This window comes from Heteronotia binoei, chromosome 10, assembly GCF_032191835.1.
Source record: "Heteronotia binoei isolate CCM8104 ecotype False Entrance Well chromosome 10, APGP_CSIRO_Hbin_v1, whole genome shotgun sequence".
In the NCBI taxonomy this organism is placed as follows: Eukaryota; Metazoa; Chordata; class Lepidosauria; order Squamata; family Gekkonidae; genus Heteronotia; species Heteronotia binoei.
The window spans coordinates 87,732,545-87,745,342 of record NC_083232.1 but is presented as its reverse complement, the minus strand read 5'-3'; the positions used below and the strand labels follow the sequence as shown (position 1 = coordinate 87,745,342).

The following is a 12,798-nucleotide window of genomic DNA, read 5'->3' as shown; positions in this document are numbered from 1 at the left end:
CAGGAAAAGAGGAAGACCTAACGTGAGATGGATTGTTGACTCAATAAAAGAAGCCATGGTCCTCATTCTGCAAGACTTGAGCAAGGCTGTTAATAGTATGTTTTGGAGGACCTTAACTCGTAGGGTCATTGTAAGTTGGAAGTGACTTGATGACACTCAACACACACACACACATCAGTGAAAACACAGAGCTGTACAATTTTTTTCCATAAAATATTGATAATACTGTCAAAACTTCAGCTGCAACCCTTGCATAGATAGCATCTCAAGACAGATTCTTCATTGCAAGTATATAGCTTGCAAGTATATAGCTTTCTGCTGTTTCCAAACGGGGAGAGCTTTCTATTACATTTCATTATGGAATGACAAGTTACATTTAGCTATAGTACATTAACCTAATAAAAGTCAGTGAGCACATTTATGAATCCAAAGAGCCTCAGGGTCCTATCTGGAATAAACACAAATGGGCTGTAAGTTCATTTAGCTATAATCTTTCCTGAGTTGCTGACCATCTACAGAGAGCATTAGCTCTGAAATCATGTCCAAGGCATTCTACCAACTCAGCTCATATCTCCAGGGGAAAAAAAAAAAAGGAAATCATTTGTGCTTAAGGATATTCACAGAATGCTTTAAAAGAGGGAAGATGATAATACCACCAAGGTTGTGATGCCTTCTGATTAAAAAAAAAAGTCTTCTGCCCAACCTTGGCCACCTCCATTAGAGCTCTTTCAGATCCCACAGATGTATAAAACCCACCTGAGCAGGGCTTTTTTTGTAGAAAAAGCCCAGCAGGGAGTCATTTGCATATTAGGCTACACCCCCTGACATAACCATTGTTTAATACAAGGCTTTTGCGTAGGGGGAAAAAATCCAGTGGGAATTCATTTGCATAATAGGCCACTTCCTTGGGGCCAAGCCAGCCAGAACTGCATTCCTGAGAATTAGGGTTGCCAAGTCCAATTTAAGAAATATCTGGGGACTTTGGGGGTGGAGCCAGGAGACTTTGGGGGTGGAGCCAGGAGCAAGGAAGTGACATCACTTCCAAGTCAAAGGTCAAGTGATGTCACTTCCTGAGCTTCACCCCTCTATATCACTTCCAGCACACTGCATCAAACCCCACCTCTAAAACCCTTCACGGGGGTTTAGGAATCCTAATTTCTACATCACTTAAATTGAATCTGTCCATCTAAAAAATTCAAACCCATGGGCAATGGCTATCCTCCTACACTTCAAAATGGGGTCTCTTCTAATACTAAATGTATATATCCCTCCCCAGCAAAAATGATCAGATATAGCAAGGTGCTGTAATTAATCTGAATTTTTTTATTGAAGAACTTTTATTAGATACTCCAGCACACCTGATTCTAAAGGGGGGGGGGGAGAGACTTTAGTGCTAGACTCAATTCAAATGATAAGATTCTAATTGACAAATTTGGATGAAAGCTTGCTAAATAATGTCACTTAATTCAAAACAGATATGGGCTTCCCCCTTAAACAGTGGAAGCCATTCCCAACCTAGTAAGACTTAGTTACTGCTGTCTTCTCAGGTCAAACACAATTACAAGGCTAAGTAGCTCTATCATACCTCTGGTAATTCTGTGGTCAAGTATTTCTCAGTTGCATTCCCTTTGCCACAAAAAAGAATTTGTAGCTCTTTATGCTTCAGGAACTTGGCAATTTGGAAGCTTAAGATAATTCACACCAGAGAAAATTCTTATATGCACACTAGAGCATATTATGTCCTCCTCTATGTCTAGCAATTGGGAGTGGAGGTTTGCATATATCACCCCTACCAAAAATCCTAATAAGCAGCTCTGGTTACCATCATGTAATAGAATAGCTCTAGGGTTGCCAGGACCTGTCACTGACCAGAGGCAGGAGTAGGGTTGCCAGCTCCAGGTTGGGGTATTCCTGGAGACTTGGAGGTGGAGCCTGGGGAGGACACAGAACTCAGGGGATTACAATGCTCCCAAAGGCCACCCTCCAAAGCATCCATTTTCTCCAGTAGAAATTGACTTTGTAATCTGGAGATATGCCATAATAACAGGAAATACTTTCAAGTATCAGTTATTCGTCTTTCCATTTAGTGGGATTAGAAAAGAACACAATATCAAAACAATATCTGCAGTACTGCATTTAGAACACCTGAGACTCAGAAGCAATGTTCCCTCTAAGCTGTGGGGTCATGTGAGCAAAATATCTACTTTGTGAGCTACTGGCATTGAAGTCATGAGCTCCTGCATAAATTAGTTTCATGTGGGGCCATTTTTCCTGAGCTAAGACAAAAATATGTGACCTGGAGACTAAAAACTGAACTAGCTCACTCTAACTCAGCTTAGAGGAAACATTGCTCAAAAATATGTTTAAATGTAATCTAGAACCAACATATTCATAATGCAATAAACTATATTGCTTCTTTTTCACAAAAAATACAATTCCTGTCAAACTATCTGATCTTTACCTGGAAAATCCCTCCCCCCAGTTGTTATAGGATTGGTTTGTTTGGTGTGTTTGTTGTGATAAAAAAAAACCTGCTATATCTTAAGGGGGGGAAGGAGAGCAAGATAATTAACTCAGCTAAACAATGCTAGCAAATAAAAACAGGTTAGTTTTAACACCCATTTTCTCAAGTGAAAATAACTTCTGTAATCTGGAAATGAGTTGAATAAGTATGCTTGCACATGAAAAAATATACCTTGAATTAAACTTTGTTGGTCTTAAAGGTGCCACTGGGTTCAAAGTTTTAGCAAGGTTTTAAAAATTAAGACAAATTTCTTCAGAATGTTCCAGACACCCGGGTCAGCATATACTAAAGTTAAGCTGAACATGGGGTAGCCAAAGGCAATAAAAGCAGAGGAGGCAATAAATCAGATAAGACAATGAAAAAATAAACAGTCTCCACAAGAACACAAGGCTGGGACTGCGCTTAGCCCAGCCCGGCTGAAAAGCACATAAAACGAAAACTTAAGCACTCTAAACCAATACCTTAAATCATTGTAGAAAGCACATTAGCCGCAGAGCAAAACAGCGTCAGAAGACTACTCCTTGCCTGCACACCCACCCACTGCAATTCCTGTTCTGGAAGAGAGGCTTTTCTCAATAAGTATTCTCAATAAGTATTCTACTGCAAAGTTCTGCAGAAGTTGCTGCTGACAGTTTGAGGGCAAGGCAGTTTATCAGTTCATGCATCATTCAAAATCTCATCAAGAACACCCCATGCCTTTCTGTTCTGTAGTGAAGGCACAGGGCAGGTTTGTGTGAGGAGAAAATGTTTGCTAGATCTCCCCTCTCTCGGTGCCTGGAAGGAATGTTTATTTACACACCAACCACCGTTTGAGCAATGAGATCTACAAATCGCGCAGGCTCTACAAATCTTCCTTACTAACAGGACAGGACAGACACCCCCCCCCTCCCTTCCCTTCTTTTTAGGCTCTTTCTTAGCATGCCTGGGTGATGACTGGACTCCAGTGCCGAGCCTTCGGTGGGTGCAGGGAATCAGGCAGGCTCTCTCCAGGAGAGTGGCATGAAATTGGCGCCGTTCCCTCCCCCCCCCCCCCCCGCTTCTGGACTTTTGAAGAGCGGGGGAGGAGGCTATAAATTCTGGAGTCCCCCGCCAGGGCGGGGGGGGGTTGGGAAGCCTACAATTGTTTGAGGGAAAAAAAAAATGAGTTTGAGAATTGTTCCTGAGAAAAACGCCCTGAGCCTGAGAATGTTTGTTGCAAGTTCCCACCCCCTTTGGAGCCTACCAAATAAATGCTGCTGGTAGGTCCCCCCCACCTTTTCAGCCGCTGAGAAATCCCATAAGAAAAGAGTCATTCCTGGAGAAATCACTCTGAATTCTATTAAATTTCTTTTAATCTGATCTCAATGTTCTCTAAACCTCGATGTGCGAGTGCTTATGATGGATGTTTTTTGTAGCCATTTATGAACTGGAAAGAATAATCAAGTCAAAGCCTACTGCAAGATGTGATCCCATCAGACCTTAATGCCTATACCGGCTTCCCTCTACAGCAGTGTGAAAAGATACAAACCTTCCATTCTGAACAAATCTGTGAGAAACATTCAGATTACAAAGGAATTCTTTTGCCAATCTAGCTGTGTTGGCTGGTTCTTCTTTAACACAAATGTTCAACGGACCAAACAGCCTCTCAAGTCTGCCTTACACAAACTTAATCCAATTCATTCATTCAGTTACTTTGTTTACAATTTATGATTCTTCCTTAGTCTCAATGTGGATCACACTACTCAAAAAGTACCAGAAACAACAGACGACAAATAATGTAATAGGAACAACATCCCTACCACATGTAGCCAGTTTGGTGTAGTGGTTAAGTGTGCGGACTCTTATCTGACAGAACTGAGTTTGATTCCCCGCTCCTCCACTTGCACCTGCTGGAATGGCCTTGGGTCAGCCATAGCTCCGGCAGAGGTTGTCCTTGAAAGGGCAGCTGCTGGGAGAGCCCTCTCCAGCCCCACCCACCTCACAGGGTGTCTGTTGTGGGGGAGGAAGGTAAAGGAGATGGTGAGCCCCTCTGAGACTCTTCGGAGTGGAGGGCGGGATATAAATCCAATATCTTCATCTACCTCACAGGGTGTCTGTTGTGGGGGAGGAAGATAAAGGAGGTTGTGAGCCGCTCTGAGACTCTTGAGTGGAGGGTGGGATATAAATCCAATGTCTTCTTCTTCTACCACATCTGGAGCATGTCTGGCCCACTCATCATTAAGTTCCTTTTTAATGCCTTGCATTCACAGAAATGGCCAGTGCTGACTCCCCCCTCTTCTCCCCTCTCTTTCCCTATCTGCATGTCCTGTGTCTTCCAGCACACCCGTCTTTTTGAAGTCCTTTCTGGTAAGAAGAAGAAAAATTTAGATCTGTGGGGTTTTGTTGTTGTTCAGTCACACAGTCGAGTCCGACTCTTTGCCACCCCATGGACAAAGTCACGCCAGGCCCTCCTGTCTTCCACCATCCTCTGAAGTCTGATCAAATTTGTGTTTGTTACATCATTAACGCTATCCAGCTGTCTCCTCTTTTGCCGTCCCCTTCTTCTTTTGCCTTCTGTCTTTCCCAGCATCAGGATCTTCTCCAGTGAGTGCTCCCTTCTCATTTGGTGGCCAAAGTATTTGAGCTTCAGCTTCAGCATCTGACCTTCCAGGGAACAGTCTGGGTTGATTTCCCTTAGGACTGATGGATTTGATCTTGCAGTCCAAGGGACTCTCAAGATTCTTCTCCAGCACCACGGCTCAAAAGCTGTGGGGTGGTTGCCAAGTAATTGCTCCCACAGGCAACCCATTCAGGAGCAAGATTGTAACAAGCATAACTGAACTCCAAATGGAGTTCTGGCCATCACATTTAAAGGGACCACACACCTTTTAAATACCTTCCCCCCATTGGAAATAATGAAGGATAGGGTCACCTTCTTTGGGGGCTCATAGAATTGGACTCCCTTGTCCAATCATTTTGAAACTTGGAGAGTGTTTTCAGGAGAGGCACTGGATGCTATGCTGCAAATTTGGTGCCTCTATCTCAAAAAACAGCCCCCCAGAGCCCCAGATTCCCGCAGACCAATTCTTCATGATGCGCTATGGGAATTGGTCTCCACAGGGAATAATGGAGTGCCCAGCAGACATTTCCCTCCCTCCCCCCACTTTCTGATGACCCTGAAGCGGGGGGGGGAGGGCCTCCAAACCGGGGGTCCCCTGCTTCCACCTGGGGATTGGCAACCCTAGTCTGCAGTGACTTTATACCACTTCACACACACACCTTTAAAGAAGTCTATTAAAAGACTCAGCCTTTGTTCCAAAAAGAAATATCAATCCTGTTCCAAAGAGGCTCATAGTCAATAACAAAAGGCAGAGAAAAGGGGAATGTCACAGCAGATGTTGCAGAGGCTGGCTCTTAGCACATTTACTCAGAAATATGTCTCTCTATTTACACTTAGTCTTATTCTCAAGTAAACACGCATAGTTCTGCAGTCTGACAACCGCTGCTGAAAAAACTTACATTATCCTCATCGCCGCGAGTACAGCAGTTCAACTACTGTGGCCAGCCCAACTTTATATAAACAAAATCTGGCCTAAGATGCCTGCTCATAAAATATATATTATTGCATCTTCTCTCCGAGAGCTCTCTAAGTGCATCTGCGTATTTAGGATTCTGCAGTCTCATCACAAAAATGCTTGAGTGCATTCAACAGTGCGACGGAAAAGAGCGGTGCGACAGGAAAGGCTCCTTCAGAATGAAGCCAATAGCAGCCTTCAGGATTAAATCCAGAATCGATTTTAGTGATTCTCCAGCAAAATGGAAAAGAAAGTAAATAAGAGCAGCTCCAGATACATCACTGGGGCTGCAGCTGGCCCCTTTAAGGCACTCTCTATGAGATGTATCCATTGTGTGGCATGTAGTAGTTCTCATTGGCTGTTTTTCACATCATCCAGGGTGGTGGCATCTGAGCCACTTACCCCATTCCTTATAGGAAATAAAATGTCAAAATTGGAGATTGATGGGCAGATGTATCCTTAATTATCCGGAACCAATGGGTTGAAATTAATTCAAAAGAGTTTCCATCTCTTTTGAATTCCTCAGTGGAACAGGCTTCCTCGGGAGGTGGTGGGCTCTCCTTCCTTGGAGGTTTTTAAACAGAGGCTAGATGGCCATCTGGCAGCAATGACGATCCTGTGAATTTAGGGGGAGGTATCTGTGAGTTTCCTGCACTGTGCAGGGGGTTGGACTAGACGACGCTGGGGGTCCCTTCCAACTCTATGATTCTATTATTCTAATTTTGGAATTAATCAGCTGAGATTCTGCCATTCTGAGAGTCTCTAGAAGATAAATCTCTGGCCGGCAGTGGGCAGGAGCCCACAAAATTGAGAGATTCCCCACTCCCACCTGGGATCTGGCAACCCTATGGAGGGGTCTGGCTATTAGTTACTTCTCCCCAAAGCGGCTTTTAGAAATTTCCACTTAGTTTGGTCCTCTGACACCATGCCTGATGATTCGTACACTGAAATTGTCCAGTTGTTCTTTAAATTGCTGCTAGCCTATTTTAGAGCACTTTTGCTTTCCAAGAATACCTGTAATGGGGGGGGGGGCAGGGAAACCCACTCTCCTGAATTCTAAGTTGGTGGAAGACAGAGGACTGGAGAGTTAAATGAACACAGAAATCAGAAAATAGACTAGATCCTTCAATGACATGGAACACTAGGACCGACTCCCCACTAGCCTTATGCCGCTCTCACGCTCCTCTTCTCCACAGGGCTTCCGTCAGATTTCACACTATCTGCCCCGGGGCTGCAACTCGCTTTGCCTCTTTCACGTGGCAAACAGAAACTGGTTTTTAGAGGATTTTGTTTGCTGCACAAAAGAGGCGGAGCGAGTTGCAGCCTTGGGGCAGCTCGTGCGAAATCCCACAGAAGCCCCGCAGAGAAGAGGAGAGTGAGAGCGAGGCAAGGTTAGTGGGAAATCGGTCTAGGAGTTTAGGTTATTATTCTTAGTATAAGAATAGAGGTGCAACACCTATTGTTATGTGTGAGACGTCAGAGGGTAGGTAACACCCTACCATTTGCCGTGGAGATAAAACAAACGTATGAGCTATTTCATTTTGTAATAGTAAAAAGTTACATTGCTCCCTAATGCAAAGAAATTATGGGCAAGGATAATAGTTCTAAAGTTATTAGCCTAAGTACTTGTTCTAGAAAAAAGTATTAAAGTACTTCTAAAAGATGACCCGAAAATATTCTGGGAACAATCTGTTCCTAAATTTTGATTGAAATCACTTAAAATAATAGAGGCGGTTCATATTTATTATGTCTAATAAAATGCATAATTTTACTACTCTCTGTAGCCCATTCCACGTACCTATTCATAATAGGTATAGCTCAGAGCAAAAAGAAGATAATAAAAATTACACCCTCAAGGTACCTCAAAGGGTTTTTTCTGAGTGTTTTTTTTTTTTTTTAAAAAATAAGCCCTTGGATAATGCTGTGGGTGTTTGAAAGGTATTATACCGCATCCAGCGTTCCCTCTAAGCTGAGTTAGCGTGAGCAAGCTCACAGATTTTTAGCCTCCAGCTCACAGATTTTTGTCTTAGCTCAGGAAGGATGACCCCAGAGCACAATAATTTATGCAGTAGCTCAAAACTTTAATGCCCGCAGCTCACAAAGTAGAATTTTTGCTCACAAGACTCTGCAGCTTAGAGGGAACATTGACGGCATCCCAATTTTATTATATATCTTGATTCACAATCAATACTTCCTCTAAGCTGTGGAGTCTTGTGAGCAAAAATTCTACTTCATGAGCTACTGGCATTAAAGTTGTGAGCTACTGCATCAATTAGTTTGCTGTGGGGCCATCCTTCCTGAGATAGGACAAAAATGTGTAAGCTGGAGGTTAAAAAACTGCGAGCTAGCTCACACTAATTCAGCTTAGAGGGAACACTGGTCACAATGCAGTTTGAGGTGGTAGTACACTTAGATCCAGATTTACAGATGGAGAGGGAAATCCCCACTTGTTGTGGTTTATCAACTGTGGTCATTCCTGAATAAATGGGACCTAGTTACAGAAACCCATACGCTAAGGTTAAATGTGATATTGGAGAAGAGTTTTATGGATATCGTGGACTGCCAAAAGGAAAAAATAAGTGAGTTCTAGATCAAGTCAGACCTGAATTCTCCCTAGATTAAGGCCAGCTCTGCGTAGAATTCCTCTCTGTGATACCTGGGTGACAAAAAACACACACCCTGTTCTTCAGAAAGCAGGAAGTACAGTTCACTGCCCCTACAGATGTCTAGCAGAAGTGAAGTAAATTATGCATATTATACAAAATGATGCAAATCTCTTTAAGTTACATAATTGATGGAGGTCACCGCATTCAGGTGTTTTAATACACGCTACACACGTCCTTCATTTCAATGCTAGATACGATTGCTTTTTCTTCTTTGAAGATGGATGTTGTACGTTCCACAGAGCTAGACATTATGCAGACCACAAAACTGAAGCAAACTGGTGTAAAGAAGGAAGACAACACGGGATCTTATTTTCCCCTGCAATTAGAGTGTGTTTCTCTCTCCCTCCCCTCTTCATAACTCCCTTCCTGTTAACGCAGATGTGTTTTGCACCACAATGGCTTTCTCACGAAAGAAAAGATGATTATTAATAATATGCTCCATCATACTGAGTAACTCAAAATTGCTTGGGAATAATAAAAGTCTAATTGTGAAGACTGAAATGTGGATAATAGCAGCGCTCTTATGTTGGGGGGGGGGGGGGGGAGAATGAAGAGGAAAACAGCTTAATTTTAATCCCATTATTTCCCCACCCCACCCCGCAACCCTTTCAGCACAGTGATGTGCTAAACAGTCATAATGGTAAGCAAATTGCTTCTTTTCAGCCACGGTCTTTATTTCCCATCCCCGTTGTCAGTTATGGGGAAAACTTCACTGTCTTCTGAATGGGGCATGGTGAACACTACCATCCTATGCTCTTCAAAGCCTGCTAACATCAGAGGATCAAAAATAATGTAACTCTGCTCAGTGATACTCTTACTTGGGACACCTTGGCTCACTCCAAAAAGGAGGAAAAAGAGGGCCTTCTCAGTAATGGCCCCTCGATGGTGGAATCATCTTCCAGAGATGGTGCGAGCCCTGCGGGACTTGAACCAATTCCACAGGGCTTGCAAAACATTTCTTTTCCAGCTTGCCTTTGAGACAGAACCTGGCTAAACCGACTTGTAACCACCTAGCCATCTCGTGTATATTATGACTTATAGTATTTTATAGCACCTATTTTATCTATTTTTAACTAAGTTATTTATGTAATTGATTATATTTAAAATTGTTGTTTACATTGTTTTATTTGAATCATGGAATGCCATGTCTGTGAGCCGCCCTGAGCCCGCCTTTGGTGGGGGAGGGCGGGATACAAAAATAATTTTTTATTATTATTATTATTATTATTATTATTATTATTATTATTATTATTATTATTATTATTATTATTATTATTATTATTATTATTGCCCTTGGTTGGAAACCCTGGATAACAATACAATAACAATAAAGCTTACATTCTGAATAAAACTTAGTTGGTCTTAGAGGTACACTTGTCTACTGCTTTGTTCTACTGCTTCAGACCAACACGGCTGCCTACTGGGATCTATCAACAATGGCCCCAGTCCAGCTAACGTTAATCATGCCCACATCCCACTGAAACTTTAATAGAATCAGTTAGTCACTACTAAGTGGAGACTTCTGGATTCTAAGGAGGCTGAGTCATGCTTAACTTTAGCCATGTAGGGGTGCCAAGCCCCCCCCCCCCCACCAAAAAAGGTACAAACATTGCTTTTTCTGGTATGGTTCTTATGCTTTTCACAACTGATTGAAATCTGTTTCTAAACTTACTTAAAGCGAATGGGTGTAGGGTGACTGCTTAAGTTGATGGTATGCCATGACACTTTCTGCTCCATTGTGGCTCTAAATGAAACAGATGCTGAGATTTGAAACTGTCTATCTGCTTTTCCAGCAAGATTAGGAGGAGAAGGAGAAAAAGCAGAAGCAAAAGCAACAGAAGCAGCAGCACAAGCAACAGAAAAAGTAGCAGTAGCACAAGAAGGAGGAGGAGGAGAAGGAGGAGAAGGAGAAGAAGAAGAAGAAGAAGAAGAAGAAGAAGAAGAAGAAGAAGAAGAAGAAGAAGAAGAAGAAGAAGAAGAAGAAGAAGAAGAAGAAGCACAAGCAACAGAAAAAGTAGCAGTAGCACAAGAAGGAGGAGAAGGAGGAGGAGGAGAAGGAGAAGGAGAAGAAGGAGAAGGAGAAAAAGAAGCAGAAGAAGTACAAGCAACAGAAAAAGTAGCACTAGCGCAAGAAGAAGGAGAAGGAGGAGGAGGAGAAGGAAGTGGAGGAGGAGGAGAAGAATATTGGATTTATATTCCACCCTATACTCTGAATCTGAGAGTCTCAGAGTAGCCACGACTCCTTTACCTTCCACCCCCACAACAAGAAACAGCAGAAATAACACTAGCTAGGGCCAGCCCTGCTTAGCTAAACCTGGGGAGAAGTAGACTAACTTTATTCTGCTATAAAATATAATGGAGCCACGAACAGATTTCTTTCCTTTTACCCTAACTTCTGAGTGTTTTGGAGAATCTGGTATGGATATAACAACAGATTCAATTTCTGGCCATGTGAAGCAGAGCTTAGTTCAACTAGATCCCTCAGCATATGTGCTGGGGCTTCAAGTGTGTTGAAGAATAAGTAATGGCAGCACCATTCCAGGATCCTAGTCCTGTAGCACATGAGGGGGCATTTACAAAATATCCCTCTTGTGGCACTGCTGAACTACGTGCTTGCGGGGTGGGAACAGGGTTACCTAGATACCTCAGGCTAGCCCAACCTCATCAGATCTCAGAAGCTAAGCAGGGTCAGCCCTAGCTAGTATTTGGGTGAGGGACAGCCAAGGAAGTCCAGATTTGCTATGCAGGGGCAAGCAATGGCAAACCACCTCTGATCATCTCCTGCTCTGACCTGGATGGCCCAAACTAGCCCGATCTCATTGGATCTCAGAAGCTAAACAGGGTCAGCCCGTGCTAGTGTTTGGATGGGAGACCTCCACAGAATAGGCTAGGGCCATGACGTGGAGGCAGACAATGGTAGACCACCTCTAATGGCAAAGCACTTCTCGCCTTGAAATGCCTACAGGGTCTCCATTAGTCAACTGTGACTTGTAACACTTTCCGCCACCACCAGATACATCTAAGCTTGCCTTACTTGCTGTTTCCAAAATGGGGCCAGCACTTGATACCACAAATGTCTTTGACTAGTGATGGGGCCAGTATAGGGGAGGGGGGAAATGAAGCATACATAGCACAGGTACATACAGTTCTGTCATACTACCTGTTTTCTGATTCTTGCTAGGGGTAAAGTGTAGATGATTGGGGAAGGCAATGGCAAACCACCCTGTAAAAAAAGTCTGCCATGAAAATGCCCTGATGTGACATCAGCCCTGGGTCAGTAACGCCCCGGTGCTTGCACAGGAGACTACCTTTACCTTTTAAAACTGTGTTATGCCCTTTTCAATCCACCACAGCCAATGCACTTGGAAGAATAGAACTATGCTTAGGACAGCATTGTTAGTACGTTATTTTCCTCTGCAGTTACATTAGTTCAATTACGCCAACATATAATTTGATGTACGTTGAACTCATGCCCCCTCTGGGGATACATGTGCTTCTTTGCGCTCCTTAAAGATGAGCAAGGACAGAAAGTGCGTGGAGGGGCACAAAGCAGACACTACTGCGTTGATTGACCTTAGCTGGAGTGGCCCTGCCTTTGCACTTGTTTGTTCTATAAATATAAATCCTTTCATGCCGAGAGACAAGCCATGTAACAATCACAAAGTTCTCCAAGCAGCTGACAGGCAAAGTTAGCGATGCATTCCCTTCAAAGGGGGGAAAGCACTGACTACATGAAGATGGCTTTGCTTTGATCCTTGGTGAACCCACCACCCACACAGTATCCTCCAGGAGATGCCCTCAAGGAGACTCAGAGAAGTTGGAAAACGGATGGTTTTAATGCAGTCTTGCCAACACATCCTCAAAAGCTGTCTTGTTGAAATGTTAACAGTCGTCTTGTACACACTCAAAGCAAAGAGCTTCTTACCTCCTCTTTTGTTTAGCTTCGCATACCCCGGTGCATAGCTGTTTGACAGATAGGATGAACTGCTGAAGGAGGAGTGGGCTAGGTTGGAAACCAGTGGTTCATCGCATTTTTCTGAAAGACAAAGAAGAGTAATGCTTTTCAAAGATGGAA

At 43.2% G+C, this 12,798-nt stretch overlaps 1 protein-coding gene across 1 annotated transcript in view; it reads right to left on the bottom strand.

The window, feature by feature from the left end:
* CNTNAP2 (contactin associated protein 2) overlaps window positions 1–12,798 on the bottom strand; it is a 1,690,081-nt gene that overhangs the window by 1,135,560 nt on the left and 541,723 nt on the right. The window contains exon 2 of the mRNA XM_060247763.1: window positions 12,649–12,759. Within this exon, the coding sequence (XP_060103746.1) occupies window positions 12,649–12,759 (111 nt within the window). The remainder of the gene's footprint in view (window positions 1–12,648; window positions 12,760–12,798) is intronic.